This window comes from Silene latifolia, unplaced genomic scaffold (genome assembly GCF_048544455.1).
Source record: "Silene latifolia isolate original U9 population unplaced genomic scaffold, ASM4854445v1 scaffold_119, whole genome shotgun sequence".
Classification (NCBI taxonomy): Eukaryota; Viridiplantae; Streptophyta; class Magnoliopsida; order Caryophyllales; family Caryophyllaceae; genus Silene; species Silene latifolia.
In genome coordinates, this window is record NW_027413127.1 from 382,278 (window position 1) to 400,141 (window position 17,864).

A 17,864-nucleotide genomic window follows, 5' to 3' on the forward strand; every position below is an offset into this window, starting at 1 on the left:
ATTTGAGCAGAATTACCATCCTCTGTATAAGCAAATGAAATTAACTCATCTCGTGTTTGCAGATGATTTGGTAATGTTCTGCAAAGGAGATGCTCAGTCAATGGTGCTGTTGTTGAGGGCCTACTTTTCTGTTCTCTCTAATGCATCTGGGTTGAAGATGAACCCTCAGAAATCATGTGCATACTTTAATGGAGTGAGCAATGGATTGAAGGAAGAAATATTGCTTATAGAAGGGACACTACCTTTTAAATACCTATGAGTTCCTATAACAGCTGGCAGATTGAAGATTAAAGACTGTGTTATCCTGATTGATTATATTGTCGACAAAATTAAGAGCCTTGGTGCTAAGAAGCTTTCTTTTACAGGAACACGGTATATAACCTTATCGTATGTCCGGATATTCGTATCGGATATACGGAAATCCATATAATTGAAATCCTATTATAGATGAACCAACTCAACCAAAACCTTAAGGTGATGGTTGAGGCCCAACTATTATAACTATTCCTATGAATATCGGACCGGACACGTATAATAAAATCGTATCGTATATCTAAACCCTAGACTGGTTCCATCATATACACACACAGAATGCAATTATAATCAGGAGCAAAATTAAGGTTAGGATTTGCATGTAATAATTATTTATTATTTAATTTAATTTGGTTATTTATTGTTAAATTATTACGGAGTATATAGATTAGAGATGTCTACCTCAAAGGAATTACCTGGTTTGAAAAGATGTGATTTTGTTGAGCCTCCATTGAAGAAGTCTAGGTTTGATGTGAGTGAAAATAGTAAAGTTACTGTCTCGTCGGAGCATTTAGATGTGATGTCCTTTCTTTCGAATAATGGTAAGACAAATTACTTGGTAAGATCGAATGGTGAATTTGTTAGTTTAAATATCGTCAGAGGAAAACACTTGATTATCTGCGCTGTCTCCTTGCCTTCCCCCAGTCCTCAAGACTCGGTACCCTTTTGGCGTTTCGTGATAGAGGCATATCCTGAGCTATCTCAATCTGGTTTTGAGATGGTCGTCTCTGTCACTGTTAAACGAAATAAAAAGGAAAAGCTTCGTTTCGACAATTTCTTATCGACGTTACCTTGCCTTGCAATACCTTACCCTGACTTGGACACCCGTAATTCTGTATGCTCCTTCATTAACACCAAGTGTGCCGCCGATGTTGATACTTCTATCATTGTGGTTGATCCCGCCGGACTGATTTTACCCTACCGTGGGATTCCTATGAAAATTTTAAGATTTGGATTTGAGTGGCTTACCAGAGATGTCGAGGACATTTTTGCGGAAGATAAAGTGTTGAAGATCAGGTTAGATCTGTTCTATAAGAGTAGGTGGGAGCGCGGGTCTAAAGTTTTGCCCGATTCTATTAACAGGGATGTCTTAGATCAACCTCTGTCACTGCATAAGGATTTTCTGCTATGCGACCCCTCTCGTGTGCTCTCGACATTTGACAATCATCTATCCTTGCCCGTCTCAGAGCTGAGTAAGAAGCACGTCGCCTTGTACCTATGCCTTACTGGAAATTTCATGAAGCAACTTAGCGAAGTCTATAAACAATGCATAGAAAACAACCAGGAGCTTGAGGTAGTGCTCGTATGCATGCCTTACTTTGAGGAACCAAGATTGTACTATGATAAAGTCACTGAGCTTTTGAAGCGTTATGATATAAAGTCGTGGTTTATTTTTCCCTTTGACAACAAGGTTTGCTTCAGGCTGTGGCGTGCCTTCTGTGACCTATGGGATGTAGAGAAGTTGATCATTTTGCCACCTAATTGCAAATCCTCCGGGGACATGGAGGGACGGGCTGTCATACAGAGAATCGGAATCAGTGCGTATCCTTTTACAAGAAGCGCAGTCCTGGAGCAACGGGTCACCACTCTCAAGTCACTTACCCTGTCTTCATTGTTTAAAGGTAGCTGTAAGAAACGCACTTGTCTGATTCGCAATGGTAAACGTTCTAATATGACTCATTCCGCAATCAAAGGCAAGAAATTGATCCTATACCTTGACTGGGTTGGTTTATCAACAGACGGTGGTCACCTATGCCGCCTGTTGATGAAGCTTTATCCTGAATTTCGGGCCAAAGGCTGTGAAGTTGTGTTTATTCCTTTGGATGATGAAGTCGGATGTCATCGCCATGTTGATCTAGCAAAGATGCCGTGGCCTATGATGCCTGACGAAGCTGCTATCAAAGCTGCGGTGCCTGGCAACTTCTTGTTCCGAAATGAGGGTTATTTTGGGAATCAACTCATTGTGTTTGGAGAAGATGGTAAGATTCTTTCAAGGTGGATTAAGCATACACTAATAGTGGATGGAATTACCGAAAGGATTTTCCGTGATTATGTGCGTGACGAGATCTATTATTATTTAGATGTACTTGACTAATAGGATATGGACAATACTTGGTATTAATTGTTGGTGTTGTATGTGAAATTATGTTTAATGCGTTTCTGAACTATTTAATCTGTGTTTTAGATTATGATACCGCATGCGTCATCCGGCTTTTAGAGTTGTCTTAAATAGTTAGATGTCTGATCATAAGTCTAGCTTAAACGAAGTATCTGTCACCGTCTTAAACGGTCTTAAATGAGAATTTGTGCTGTTCTTTTTCCCACTTGTTGCAATGTACTATTGTCAAATAATTGTAGTTTGATGCAAATTAATGATTTATGTATCTACAAGGGTAAGATTTCTTGCATTCGATCCCCTTAGAGCAACTCCAATGGTACAATTTTTGGACCTGCTTGCAATTTACATAAATTACCTAGCTACAACATAACCATTGGGGAAGAAAAAGTAATGTATGCTTGAAAGCTAATGTAGCTTGCACAAGCTACATGCTTGAAATTGAATGCTTTGAATAATAGTGTAAAAATTGAATAAAATTAAAGTTAAAATAGTAATTTAACTTGTGTGACCCATACAGGCTACATGGTATTGTAGTTTATCACTAAACGACTTTGTAGTCAGAAAACATGATTGCTTGAAATGATGAGACGGAAATCCAAGCTACAAGAGATTGTAGCTATCCATTGGAGTTGCTCTTACACCGCCAACATTTGGAAAGCACTCGAGGAAATTGCGGTAATATTGTTTAATTTTTACTCCGCATGTTTCAGATGAGCACAAAGGAAAGCTTTGTCATAAGCAACTGTTTTCTCCCTGAGTTCCTCGGTTGTATTTGTATATGCTGTTTCATTTCTCGACGAAATCCGAGGAATAAAAGGAGCAGCTAGCGTCCTCTTAAGATCTACTCGGTACTATAATAGACAATACAATGCTTGATTGTCAATTTAATCTAGCTAATAAACTGTGCCAATTAAACCACTACTCGGAATTCCTGAGCATTGAAATCTCATAGCGTCTTATTTTCATTATCAAGTCCTGATTCGGCATAGCGGATTAGACCGAGTCGATTTTGCCAGGCCTACGTTTCCAAGTTCCGAGAGCTCGAGTTGCCATTAGGGATGACAATTATGACCCAAACCGAAGGAAACAATTCGATCCAAACCCACTCTTTAAAAATCCATTCCCGATCCACTATTTAAAAACCCATATCCATATCCATATCCACTATTGGAAAACTCGAACCAAATCCAAACCCGATCCATTCATACCCGAACTCGATGCAAGTTGATACGAATTTTACTCGAGAGAATAAAACTCGTATGAGTGCAGCGGAAACAAAGAAAGAACAAACAAGATCTGAACGTACTAGGTACGACCCGATCTGATTTGTAAGGATATTTGACAAACTAGACCTATCATTTGTCAATGGGGTTGACTGAACTCAAAACCTATTGAGAAACAATCTAGTTAGACTCGAATCGCGTCGAAAACTAACTGAATTTTGGTATGTAAACTACACTCCCAAAACAATAAAAAAAAACACAAGTTTTCTTTTCTTAATCTTTTCTTCTCATTTTTGAATGAATAAAATGAATAAAAATTACAACCTTCAAGACTATAAATAGCCTATTGAGACCAACGTTTTTAGACAACTCAAAAGACTCCTAAAGATAGACTTAACAAGCTAATTAAAACCATTAATTCTAACAAATTAAGGCCTTCATAATGCAGAATTAAAACTACAAATGAATGGTAATAAACACCCACTAGATCAGACATTTACAACCCATTTATCGAAAAATACCAGTCCTAGACCGGACCGGAATGTTAGAAAATGGTGGACCGGAGATCGAACCGGGATTTTTAATATCAATTCCGGTCCACTAAATTCCGATGAGGAAGCAATCGGATTGACGGATTATAGGAACAAATATAAAAGGAAAGAATCTAATCGCATTTTGGCGCCAAAATGTCCCTCACCAATCTCTCTCCACTTTCGAATTGTCCCGCCAATCTTCACTCATCATTAAACAACTATCGCTTTCTCTCTCTAACCACATTTTAGAGGATAAAACCGTCTCACACAATAATTACCGTCACTAAAAATGCCTGCCATAGGGCCCATACCTACACACGCCAGGTCAGCATTTTCCGGCGACACAGTCATCGATAAAATCAGCTTAACAACGCCGCCGAAGAGGCGGCTGAGATCGAATTCTACCGTCGACGATGAAATTCCGTCTATTTCTCCAGCGACATGGAAGTCTCCTCGACGGTGTATCAACAGTACTCCAACATCTCCTTCTATTGTTAGTTACTTTAGTGTTGTCCATTTATTTTCAATTTTTTTGATTTAATTGGAAATAATGATGTATAATGATGTTTATTCTGTTCAAATTGTAGGGAATTGATTCAATTGACAAGGAATTCAATGAGAAATTGGTAACGATGAGCAGATCGCCGCTTAAGAAATCTTCCGATAATTTATTTCCTAAGCCGAAATGGAATCCTAGAGGTACTTCGCGTCCGTCTCAGTCAATTGTTTACGTTTTTATTATTTTTTTATTATTTTTGTGAGAGAGGTCTTAATTAAAGTTAAACAAATGATGCGTAGGAGTTAAATTTCTTTTTTGAATTGAATTAGTATTTCCGCTTTTAATGGAGCCAAAGACTCGTTATCTTTTAGTTCAGCCTATGATGAATTAATAATACTGAACAACTCAAGAAGCTAGTTGCGCATTTATAAGAAGTATAAATCATTTGATTCGATATGATATGCAGTTGCATTTGATGTATTGAGGTCATGTTGTTGCTGTTGTTGATTCGATATGTGAAATATACGGATTGTTCGAGTTATGATGTTGTAAGGCAGAATAACTCAGTATACTAACTACCTTGTTTTTGTAAGAAGTTAGAAGTCATTTGATACGATTTTTAATGCAATTTAATTTTCGGCTCATTTGGAAAAATATGTATATTTTGATTCCGCTTGCCTTAAGTTTACGATTGCCTTTGAGGTATTGAGGTAATGTTGTTGTCGTTGGATATTAAGTAGTGATGTTTGGGGATATGATATGTGAAATACACAGACGCGGAGCAGATGAAAAAGGTGAAAGAGGCATTGCATGTTTCGACTCCACCTTGTAGTGTGGTGTGTAGAGAAGAAGAGCTGAAGAAGGTTCTAGACTTTTGCAAAGGCAGTGTAGAGAAGGAGAAATCGGGCAGTTTGTATGTATGCGGGTGTCCTGGTACCGGAAAGACTATGGTTATGGACAAAGTTAAGCAAACTTTGTTTAGTTGGTCTACTGAGGTGAGCTTATTCTACAGCATTCCCTGAATTCATATGTTTATTTTGTTTCTCTAGGTTTATTTTGTGGCAAATCAATCCAAATGCTTAGAACAGTTATAGATTTGAATGTTGTTTCAATAATTGTGATGTATATGGTTCAACTTACTATGTGTGTTCATCTAATTATGCTTTACGAATGTTGGGATTATGTTGAAGTTTTAAATATATGAAGCATTGTCCAACATCGGGTAGACGTAGACTGTTGAGGCACTAAGACGAGTTTCTAATACGGTGGACTGCCCCTATAATCGTAAATCGTCCAGTGATTTTAGGATGAAATCTCACCTTATGGCTGAAATTCTAAACTATTTGCTCAATTTGTTCGCGTCAAGGTCTTAGCTGCAAAATCTTGCATTGTGCTCATTTTCGGCATGTTTTTTTCCTCCTAGCAGATAAATGTACAACAGCCAAATGTCGTGTATATGAATTGTACTTCTTTAACCAAGTCGTCTGAAATCTTCACAAAGGTATGATGCTTGTCCAAAAATGTCTTGCTTTTTAGATTTTCCTTGTTAGACATTTCTTATGAAATGTTTATGTATTTCTCGTGTGCAGATACTTCAGCATATACAACCAAAGAGAAAACTCAATGGTTCGACGACTGCCCTGAAGCACATACAAAATCTATATGCACAAGAAGGGCAGTTGCCAGATAAGAAGATGCTGTAAGAGGCTTACTTGGTTACTTGTGATCTTGTACATGAACATGTAAAAATGTATGCTCAAATCTGTTCCTTTAATTTATTGCATCAGGGTGTTAATTATTGATGAGCTTGACTACCTTATCACGAGTGATCGTGAAGTGCTGCACGAGCTATTTATGCTTACTATGATGCCATTCTCAAGATGTATCCTAATAGGTATTGTTGAAATTACATCTTTGTTGAGAGTCTTTAATTTGCTTGCATGTTTGTACTAAACTTTTTAATGTTCCAGATCGCTTTAAGTTTGCCAGATTGTTCTCATGCTGTTTGACTTGTTTCAGGAATCGCTAATGCAATAGATCTAGCTGAACGGTTTCTTCCTAGATTGCAGTCATTGAACTGTAAGCTCTTATCTTTCATGACAATGCTCTTTGTTTACAAGTCTCATTGCTCATCTAGTGTTCAGATCTATGCACTGAGCGGACTGCTGTATGTTTGTAGAATGAGAATTATGTCATCCATGGCCAACGGAGTCACTGGCATGTAATGGACCCTATTTTATATGATGCAGTCACTTGCCCATGTCTTTCTGATTAATTAATACTCTGGTGCCAGGCAAACCCGCAGTGTTAACATTTCGTGCTTATACAAAAGACCAAATTCAAAGGATTCTTCAGGAGAGGCTTATGGTTAGTGCGTTCTTTTGTGCGCGCCAAATTTTAATCATCAGCAAAGGTTCAAAAGCCTTGGAGAAGCTCAGACAATTTTCTTAACACCATTCTATGTTTTCCGAGCAGGCACTTCCATATCAGGTCTTTCAACCTCAAGCCTTGGAGCTTTGCTCAAGAGTAAGTCTTCTGACTTCCTGTATTTTTTTTTTCTTGGCACATACGGAGCTCACCCCTAGCTATTTCATGTCAGACGTGAAACTCTTAACTACAAATTGTACTGTTAAATGTAACTCACCAGTTGCCAAAAGATGTAGCTAAGGTAGGGACTAGTCAGTTCCCGGATAGAACATTTTCTAGACTTCACATAAGATTTCTCTTCTTAAGCCTAGTCTTATTGATACATATAGAAGTGCTGGCTGCTTAAAAATTTATCTGAAATATACGTTTTGATGAAAGAAAGTTGCTGCTGCATCTGGAGATATGAGAAAAGCGCTGTGTGTGTGCCGGTATGTAACACATTTTCTGACTCTTCCGTATATCGCAACTAACAGTTTGTCATCTTTATCTTGCAGCATTTAAAAATGAAAAAAAAAAAAAAAAAAAATTGATTTAGAGAAAGTGAGTATACGAGTTGCTTAAGCAAATTACAGAACATATGTGGTTTGCCTGCCATTTGTTTTAAGTTCTGACTTTAAGGCGATTTTTTGTAATAAAAGTAATTGACTCACTCAAGTACCTAACTATGGCACATCTGAGGCATGATTCTCATTATTATTTATTTTTCTTTCCATTAGGAGTGCGATTGAGGTGTTAGAATCCGAGATGAAAGAAACTGCCAGTGATGTCAATATATCATCTGCTGAAGATGTTTCCTCTGACCAAGAAAATATTCCCGCAGCTCCAGTTTTTCGAGAGATAGGTGTTGTAAGTCCTCAAATAGTCTTTTGACTCTGATGTCTCACGCTATTTTCTGTAGTGTGTCATACTGTCACTCAAATTCATCTGAGATAAAGAACGGCACAATTTGATAAAACTGACTCTTTTGTGGCTGGCTGCTCTTATTGTGCTCTCACTGTTGTGAAGTCGTTAGCGTAGTGCAACATTCTGATATGCAGTAGGATAGTTTTACACGTTCAAATTGTCACCTAGTCTTCAGTAGCTTTAGATGAGCACTTTTCAGTTTTTAATACTGAGCGTCATGTTTAGTTTTAACTGTGAAAGCTTAGTTATTTCCTTATCTTACAAACACAGTCCATCTTGTACATGGGTAGATATGACCGTCACCTTTCCTTGTCACAGGTACAAATCCATCATATGGCACTTGCTTTGTCGAAGACCTATAGATCCCCTGTAGTAGAGACCATTCAGTTTCTTCCTCAACATCAGCAGGTAACTTTGATGATCTTATTCACAATTTTATTAAAGCTGTCACTCATTTTTGGCAGAACCCTAAGAAATGATCTTATAGCATGTGACAGTTAGGGTTTAATGTAACAATGGCCCAATGGTGGTTTAAGTCATGCGCTCCAACACGTATAGTTAGGCACTTAGCATATGAATCCAGTGGCTACATAGTTTCTCTTATTTTTTTGACTTGTTGCAACAGATCATTCTTTGCTCAGCAGTTAAGCTATCGCGAGAAAGTAGGAAGGAGCCAACTGTTGCAGAGGTAAATCTTTTATGCGTTTAGGGTGCTCATCAATACTAGATATGGAAGCAGTACTTGAATGTTTCTAATTTATGGCGGTTAAATGGCCACAGCTGAATAAATCTTATGAAGCTATATGCAAATCTGCTAAACTGCGTTCAGTAGGCATTTTTGAGCTGTCGAGTATGTGCAAAGCTTTATATGACCAGGTGAAAATCTTTCTGCAATGAACTTCAGTGTTTTGTGTCTTTCTGCAATAATTTATAATTTGGGTTTGGTTACACAGGGGCTGTTGAAACTTGTTAGGTCTCAAAAAGGCGAAAAAGTAAGCTTGAAAGTTGATGCAGCAGATGTGACCTTTGCACTACAGGTCTATCACTATCCTGGCTAACCATCACAAACAATCTTGCATTTTATTTTGGGGTTGCTTTAATCCATGGAAATGCTCATTCTACTCTGAATATTGCAGGCAGTTCGTTTATTCCGTAACTTCCTTCAGTGATGAACATCATTCAGTTTCCCAAACATCTGCGAAGTTCAAATTTAAGCAGTCCGAGGCCATAAAACCCCCAGGTATGACACCTTTGTTCTGTGTCGGCATCTCTAATGGAGTCAGGAACTGTCACCTCAAGTATTTGCACTTTTTTCTAAATTAAATACAGTCGGTGCAATTCTTGTCGAAATTTTTATAGTGAATCGTCTATAGATATAAAATCTGTGTTTCCTATTAAGTTTTGATGAGTTGGCGGCACTTGAGGGCTGGATGCATTGGGTAATATTGTTGTGATGTGAGTTCTAAAAATTCCTTCTACATTTGGCGTAGGTGACAGATTTGAGCAAGACGGATTGCAGTGCAGGTTCTCCAATTGCAGAGTACAGCATCCCCAAGTCCCCAACTCCGGGCTTGAAAATTGGAAAAAAGAGGGACTAGGAAACCCGATACTGAACTATCATCTCATATATTTTACGGAACACAGATCAAATCCGTTTATGTACTCGCACATTTGAACTCCGACATCTCGTTCCATATTTATACCATATCAATAAGAAATGACATCAAAAATGCCCATGCCTGATTTCCAGATTTAACAAATGTCAATTATTGTACTAGACTTGTCTAGTTGCCGTAGTTGGTGTGTGGACAGAGAACAACTCGAACTCTTGAAACTCGGAAAGTAGACCAGACAAAATTGACTCGATCTAATCCAATATACCCAATCAGCTACTCTGCTTGCATTAACGAACCCCAATGAACTTGAATGAACAATACAGGATAACCATTCTACCAGATCAGGTACAAAAATACCAACGAAAATAAGATGCTATTTGTTTTCAATGTCCGAGAGTTTGAGTACAGCGTATGGTAACCAATGCCCTGTACTCAAAAGTCTCGAACATTGAAACCTCATCACGTCTTTTTTGTAAGAGTGCCATACGACTCATACCGAACCAAGGCAAGGGACTAAAGAAAACAGCAAGATCAATTCAGTACGAAGCTGCTAAAGTCGTAGATTAAGCTCAATACAGAGTCATAACTCATAACATAGCGAGAGATAAAAGCTAAAAGCACGTCATACTGTCATAAGTCTCAAAGACGTATTTATGCTAACACAGTAACGAGGCGTGTAACCAAATCCAACAACTAATAATCTGAAGCTCAGTCATCAAACAAGTTCATCATACATTCTTCGTCCGACTCTTCAGCTACTTCCTCCTTCGTTTCCTCCTTTGCGGGAGCAGCAGCACTACCACCACCTGTAACCGCCTCAGGAGCTGCAGCTACAGCAAACTTGCTTGGGTCCTACATTTCATCAAACACGCATTTCGACTCAGAAACTATAATGCATGATTTTATCAGCAAACCATAACAACAACAACAACAACATCAATATGATTAAATCCCAAAATGAAAGTAAACCTATACTCCCTCATATTCCGAATAACTGTCCAATTGTTGAAATGACACAAAAATTAAGAAAGTGAATAGACGGAAATGAACAATGAAAAGTACTAATAGGATGGGGTAAGGGTTCGTTGGGTTGTAAATAATGAAAGGTATCAAGGGTAGTATAGTCATTATGTAAGAAAAAACATTACAAAAACGGGACAATGGGACAGTTATGTGAATAGACGAAAATGGACAATAGGACAGTTATCGGGAATAGGAAGGAGTAGGTTTTAAAAATCGAAGTCCGGATTTCTTTTATAAAAACTTAAAATTTAAATTGAGAGCCTACACAAAATCTTATCAGCAAACATCTACGACAACACAACAACATCATCAGAGCCTTAATCCCAAAATGATTTGGGGTCGGCTAACATGAATCATCCTTTAGAACCGTCGCACACCTCAAATTCTGAGGAGACACCCCAACGATGTTCAAATTCCGATTCATGTCCATAAAATGTGACTAAGTAAATTTGCGCATATACGACAGAAGACACAAACCTTGAGGTATTCCTTAACTTTCTCAGCCAGAGGGAAAGAGTACTCAGTAGCAACAGCAACACTCAAAACATTCTTATAACCATTAATGATCATGTGAGGAACAGCAACAAGGCTTGGGTATGAGAGACCTAAAGTGACAGCAACGACATTTGAGAGACCAGCAGCGAACTTAGCAGCAAGATCATCCTCGGTTAAGTCCAGAACTTCAGGACTGTATACTGATCCGTCTTCATAAACTTTCTGAACAACCAGCCCATATGAGAACGGCTTGATGTTAAGCTTTGTTAGTAGACTCGCTTCTGATGATCCCACTTTGTCTCCCTTCTTGATTAAGTCCACTGGTGTGATGATTTCGACTGTTCCTTTGTTGATCTTGGTTGGGATGTTCAGGACCTAAGAAAAATCGACAGGTTGAACAAATGACTGGGACGTAGGGAGTAGATAATACTCGAGATATTAATGTGATTAAGTAGATAATACTCGAGATAATAATTGGTTACTAGGAGTAATTTATAACAAAAAGAAGCGCGACCAAATTTATTACTTGTACTAAGTTCGACAGGACATCCAAATATAATTGTAGAAACGTTCTCAGGATTTAAGTTTAACAGTAAAAATTGGAAAATAGAAGAGATATAAATAGACGAGTATGAGTAATATAGAGGGCGATGATATACCTGAAAGAAAGAGGTCTGAGACGGGTCGAGGCCAGTGTTACCAACTGGAATCACCACATCAACTGGAGCAACAAGGCCAACACGAGCAGGGGCTCCAACCTATATTTATGCAACACCATTTTATTTTATTTATTAGATCATGATCAAGAATTGTATAAATAAAACTCCTAATTAATGTGTTCGTAATAATTAATCAACAAAATGCAAATTTCTATATATGGTGTCATGTACACAACAATAATTAATACTACGTCGTAAATATTTATAAGTTATCTTTAGATTAACCATAATGAAATAATTATGATTCAAAATGATCAATAATTAATGTTATAGTATGTATTTACCTTCATTAAATAACATTTGGACCATATATGATTTTGTAGGTCCGCAAATAATTAACATAAGTACAAAAAAATCGATTTTATTAACAATCGATACGCGTAGTACCATGGGCAAATGGTTATAGTGCCACCCTAACATTAATGTCATCCAAGGTTCAAACATTGATACGGAGTACTTCCTAGTCGATACAAATTCTCATTATAGACGGATAATATCCGTCTATAATGAAAGAGGGGTCAAATACAATACCACTTTCCTAATAGGACAAACAACAAGTAGGGTGGGGGCAAAAAATGTCACTAATTTCGTTGTATTTAACCCGTCTATAGCAATAGACGGATATAGCGAGACTAATTGTCGATACAATTACCATGTTATATTAATCAATATTTTGTCCTTTAAATTGAAACATTAATAGCTAAATCATTAACACAAAATTAATACCCACAAATCTACAATTAATACCCAAAAATCTACTGTATCAAACACATAAATGATCACATTGTCACATGTTTAATGCAAAAAATTGCTAGATCATAAACAGATTTCAATTCAAGCATCAATGAACATAGAAGATTTCGGTATACCACCTTCTCACATGTCCTTACATAAGTCCAATGGATAGTGAGAGGGTCGTACCGAAATTCGAGACCATCTAAATACCACAAAATCAAAAGGGTATACTACCTTGTATTTGGCAATCTCCTCTCTGATTTCCTTCAGATCACCCTTTGTGAAGATCAGTCCAACATTTCCCTACACAACAAATCATAATTTAATTAAACAAAATCACACAAAAAAAATGAGAAAAAAAACACTATTATATCCCATAATTCCGTAATTAAATTCCATAATTCCATATTAATATCTTAATTTAATTCAACAAAATTAAACCTTTAGATCCTAAAAAGGTGAAAAAAACATGATTTTATCCCATAATTTAATTCAAAAAAATTACACAAAAATAAAGACTCAAACTTTAGATTAAAAATAAAACATTATTATATCCCATAATTCCATAATAATATTATAATTTAATTCAACAAAATTAAACCTTTAGATCATAAAAAGGTGAAAAAAACATGATTGTATCCCATAATTTAGTTCAAAAAATTACACAAAAATAAAGACTCAAACTTTGGATCATAAACCCAAAAAAAAAAAAACAGATTAAATCCCATAATTCCATAATAATATCATTAAGAAAGACTCAAACTTTGGATCTTAAAACCAAAAAAAAATGATTATATCCCATAATTCCATAATAAAATCATAATTTAATTAAACAAAATTACACAAAAAGAAAGACTCAAACTTTGGATCTTAAAACTCAAAAAAAAATGATTATATCCCCATAATTCCAAAATACAAAATAAAATAAACGGGTTTTCTAACGTGGGCCGAAATGACAAACATCACATCATATAAAGAATCAAAAGTACAAAATTCCGTACCGTACAACACAAACAACAAAATAACACAAAAAAATTATCAAAAAAATTAAAAAAAAAAAAAGTGAAAATTATTTAACCTTAAGAAGTTGTTCAAGCTGTTTAAGATTAGAATTCCCAGTTTTCTTGATATGTTCATTTATAGCACGCTTCATCAGAGTATTCTTCCCCATAAGAACGACGGAATCGCCACGTAACCCGGTTCGGATTTGTTGAAGCTGGTTCGACCCGACATTATCGACATGGACGATCAGAACTTTAGAGTAATCATCCAGTAAACCACGTAATTTGTCGCTGTAAATTTCCTTCTTTTCCATCTTAGTTTTACCTTGTTTACCGCCTAAAGCAGATTTTTTGATGGCCATTGTTGTTGAGGTAAAAAATGAAAACTAGGGTTAAAAAATGGAGATTAGGGTTTTATGATTGTGTTGTGGGGTTGTGTTATTTTTTTACTGGGGTTTTTATAGGGAAGAAAGTGATTTGGACGGTTGAGATTTGGAAGGTGATTTTTCAGGAGATCTTTTGTTTTTGTTCAATTATTGTTATACCGTGGAGACCAAGGTTGTGGACTTGTGGACTTGTGGGGGAGAAGTTTGGGGTTAATTGGCCCAATGAATAGTTGTTGATGTGGATTTACCCCCAAATAATAGGAGATCATGGTTTTATTGGGTAAACTTGACCCGATCTGACAAATCTGACTCAATCTGACCTGGCAAAACGGGTCAACGAGTCGGGTTTGGGTCGGGTCAAGTCGGGTCGGGTCTCTCATTGATTTTGGGTTAATTCGGGTTGGGACTGGTCATTTCGGATTTCGGGTTGTTGGTCGGGTCTGTTTCGGGTTAAGCGGGTCGGGTTGTTTCGGGTCGGATCATGTTCGGGTCAATGAATAAGAGAGAAAAAGTCATTTCAAGTTTGGGGTCTCGGGTCAGTCTTTTCGGGTCGGGTCAATCGGGTCGGGTTGCTTTTGCCAGGTCTAGTTTTATTGGGTAAACTTGACTCGATCTGACAAATTTGACTCAATCAGTTCGAAAATTGATTTGGTAGAATTTGAAGATGTAGAAACCAAAATTGACCCGCTTCGATCTGTTTGTATTTGGACAATCGATACAACCCGATGATCATAAGCCTGAACTTGAATCAACTGATGTGAATTTGACCTGATATAGATATGATAAGATTGATGGTCTGATTATTAAGATTGATGTTGATCCAAGTAAAAGCGATTTACGAGTTGGGTTGATATGTTTAACTTAATAACAAAGTAATTAAACCAAATAATGGTCAAAAACTAAATTGATTATTTTGACTATTGAAGTACTAAGATAAAGTATTAAACCGGATAATGACATGATCGAAAAGCTAGCTGTCATATTAATTGATCCGAACGCGACTCAACCCCCCATGGTATGTTGATCGGCTATTACCCGAACCCGATACAATCGATCCAAAGTATATAAAATCTAAAAAGAGAATGCCTACTGCAGTTCCCTTATGAAACTTTCATTCCTAATGAAATGGGTGTAGCAATGGCTTGCAGGATATCCAGAGTCTTTTCTTGATCCAGGATGTGTGTTAGATAAAATTCTTTTTCTAACAAATAATAGGAAGGTTGTAAGGTTGGTTCTCCCTTGACATGACTCGTTAGGATCTTAACTAACACATATCCTGGATCAAGTAAAGACTATGGGCTAGGTATTGTTCACCAATTGATCGTAGTAACACTTTGGTCCTCGATTGAGGGCCTACCGGTACTAGTTTCAATAATTCTTGTTCTTTACACTTCTTCTTGCTATTTTATCCCATGGGCTTGGTATAAAAAGTGAGTAATTCTCTTAAGACTATGTTCTTTAGGACTGAAACTGTCTGAACTGAATTTAATGGAGTTAAACTGAACTAAATAGAGCTGAATTGAACTTAATGGAACTGAACTGAAATGAAGTAAGAGTTTAATTTGTAAAGAGAAGAGCTGAACTAAACTGAAATGAGCTGAAATTAAGTTCAAAAGAACAAAGCCTTATTTTCGATCCAAGCCAGGCCCGACCAACCCGGTTGTCACCTCTAGTAATGCATAAGAAGGTCATGAAAAATGAGACGTTAGAATAAGGAAAATAAGTAGTTGTTTGATTTTTATTTTTATTGTGATAAACTAATATCAATAAATAAAAGTTATTTTTCTGCCAGCAAATTTTAAGTTTTTATTTATTTATGTGCTTCAGTTATTTTTTTACATTCCATTTTAGGTATATAGAAATTACTTGTTCATCAATCCATCACACGTCGTGCATATTGCCTTTTCACATTTTACATTTTACATTTCTTAAAATTAAACATACTTGTGTAAGGTTGGTCGAGGGATTGGTCGGGGTCCTTATGGATAGCTAATATATTGGTTTTTTTCCCTTTAATCGCTCTTTCTCTTAGTAAGTATACTGTGTATAATGTTTCATTTCGAAGAGGTGAATTTATTTTGATTTAAGTTTTAAAATTTTGTTAGTACAATCAATAGTCACAATTATACTTTTTTTTATTTTCCTCTTATAAAATAAAACAAATGTAAAATATTTACTAGGACAGAGAAGTAATTTTTTTTTGTAAATTAAGAGGTATTTATGTTAGAAGGAGTCGTATCCATTTCATAAGATATCTTCATTGAATTTAAGTCCTTCACTCTTATATTATACGTACTACACATGAAAATGTTGCTTTGAAAGAACATAAAAGTAGACTATGACTTTAGAATCAATCCACGGTTGATTACTTTACTTATTTAATTCTAATACGTATAGTCCAATAGTCCCAAATCCGTTTCGGAATATAATTTTCTCTGTTTCTTTGGATGTAATTCATCTATTTCAAACATTTGTTTACACTATACCTCACAAAGAATAGCATGATAAAGGAAAAAATGAATGAAACGAAGGAAGTAAAAATTAGTAATTTTATTTCATTTTATGTTCAAAAGTGTTACTGAATTAAATGACTCATTTCTATTTTCAGAAGTTCCAAATATCACTCTATATCACAAAAATTTTAAGAAACACGGGATACATTGGACATCAAAGCTTAAAGATAATCGATATGATAATAAAATCTTATAGGATCAAACAAAATGAAAGTAATATGGAGTATTAAATTGCAAATATAATCTAATGCAATCTGAAAGTGTGCATATTCATTGAATTAGACAACTCATTTTTGTTTTCAAAAGTTCCAAATATATCGTTCAATATCATGAAAATTTTAAGAAACACGGGATACATTGAACATCAAAGCTAAAAGGAAATCGCTAATTCTTATATAAATCTAATTTAACGGATATATAATGTAATAAGATAGGACCCAAACTAAATGAAATTACATTAAATTGTCAACCTAATTTAAAAGATAATTGTATACTCCCTCTGTTCCAGTGATATGTTTACACTTCCTTTATTTTCTCCTCACAAAATAAAGGAAGTGTAAACATCTCACTGGAACGGAGGGAGTACTAATTAAGACGTTTATAGTAGTGAGCTACCATATGGTCATGTCCTTTACCGCCGCCAATTACGTACACTCGTAGTTTGCCTATTATTATTGACTTATTTCTTTACACTTGATAATTATTGATTCAACCCTAAACACCCCAAATAGTATTATAAATCCAGTTATATATAATTATTGTATAATCAAGGCATAAATATTTGAGTTTATGTGTATTTTTTCTGAGCTAATTAAAAATTTATATTTTTAATATGTAAATGGATGAACTCAGATACTTTCTAATAAAGTTCATATTATTTAAAATAAAACTCGGATATTTTATTACAAAACTCAGATTCTACGCCGAAAAAGTTAGCTGATAAGGTAACTAAAAATTAAGAGCTGTTAAGGTAACTGATTCTATAAAAAAATGGTTGGCAAATTAGCTGATTTTTGGTAAAATGACGTGAAAGGATATAATAAGTATTTAATATTATAGATTGAAGGGTAAAACATGGAAAATGACCTATTTCAGGTATCTGAAATCTCAAATGCTACTCTAGGTACTAGGTAGCATTTTATTTAAGGTAACTTATTTGGACAAATAAGTTACTTGTCAAACACTGCACAAAAATCACGTAGCTGAAATTTTAAACAAATAAGTTATTTTGGTCAAATAAACTACATAAAGTGTCATGTCAAACAGAGCCTAAAACTTAATATTAATAGAATACATGTGACCGTCACAAATAAGACTCGCCGTCACTAAAAGTAGGGATCATTTTGGTTTGGATATAGTA

The 17,864-nt window shown here is 35.8% G+C and overlaps 2 protein-coding genes across 3 annotated transcripts; one reads left to right on the forward strand and one right to left on the reverse strand.

The window, feature by feature from the left end:
- The first annotated feature begins 4,401 nt into the window (after positions 1 to 4,401).
- On the forward strand, positions 4,402 to 9,776 carry LOC141637537 (cell division control protein 6 homolog B-like). 2 transcript variants are annotated; one of them, XM_074447023.1, is made up of 17 exons: positions 4,402 to 4,680; positions 4,775 to 4,886; positions 5,461 to 5,681; positions 6,110 to 6,187; positions 6,276 to 6,385; positions 6,474 to 6,580; positions 6,706 to 6,765; positions 6,980 to 7,053; positions 7,162 to 7,212; positions 7,492 to 7,541; positions 7,830 to 7,959; positions 8,335 to 8,424; positions 8,642 to 8,704; positions 8,797 to 8,892; positions 8,970 to 9,053; positions 9,153 to 9,256; positions 9,507 to 9,776. In XM_074447023.1, the coding sequence occupies exons 1-16, from the start codon at positions 4,477 to 4,479 to the stop codon at positions 9,183 to 9,185; spliced, it is 1,563 nt and encodes a 520-aa protein (XP_074303124.1). In that variant the 5' UTR covers positions 4,402 to 4,476; the 3' UTR covers positions 9,186 to 9,256; positions 9,507 to 9,776. The 2 variants fall into 2 exon arrangements, with proteins under 2 accessions (XP_074303124.1, XP_074303125.1); XM_074447024.1 differs by having other exon boundaries at positions 6,113 to 6,187.
- Positions 9,777 to 10,146: 370 nt separating this feature from the next.
- LOC141637538 (large ribosomal subunit protein uL10-like) lies at positions 10,147 to 14,068 on the reverse strand. The gene is made up of 5 exons (XM_074447025.1): positions 13,683 to 14,068; positions 12,839 to 12,907; positions 11,810 to 11,908; positions 11,133 to 11,525; positions 10,147 to 10,484 (listed from the first exon to the last, which is right to left on the reverse strand). Exons 1-5 carry the CDS (start codon positions 13,965 to 13,967, stop codon positions 10,341 to 10,343), a joined length of 990 nt encoding a protein of 329 aa, XP_074303126.1. The 5' UTR covers positions 13,968 to 14,068; the 3' UTR covers positions 10,147 to 10,340.
- Positions 14,069 to 17,864: the final 3,796 nt, after the last annotated feature.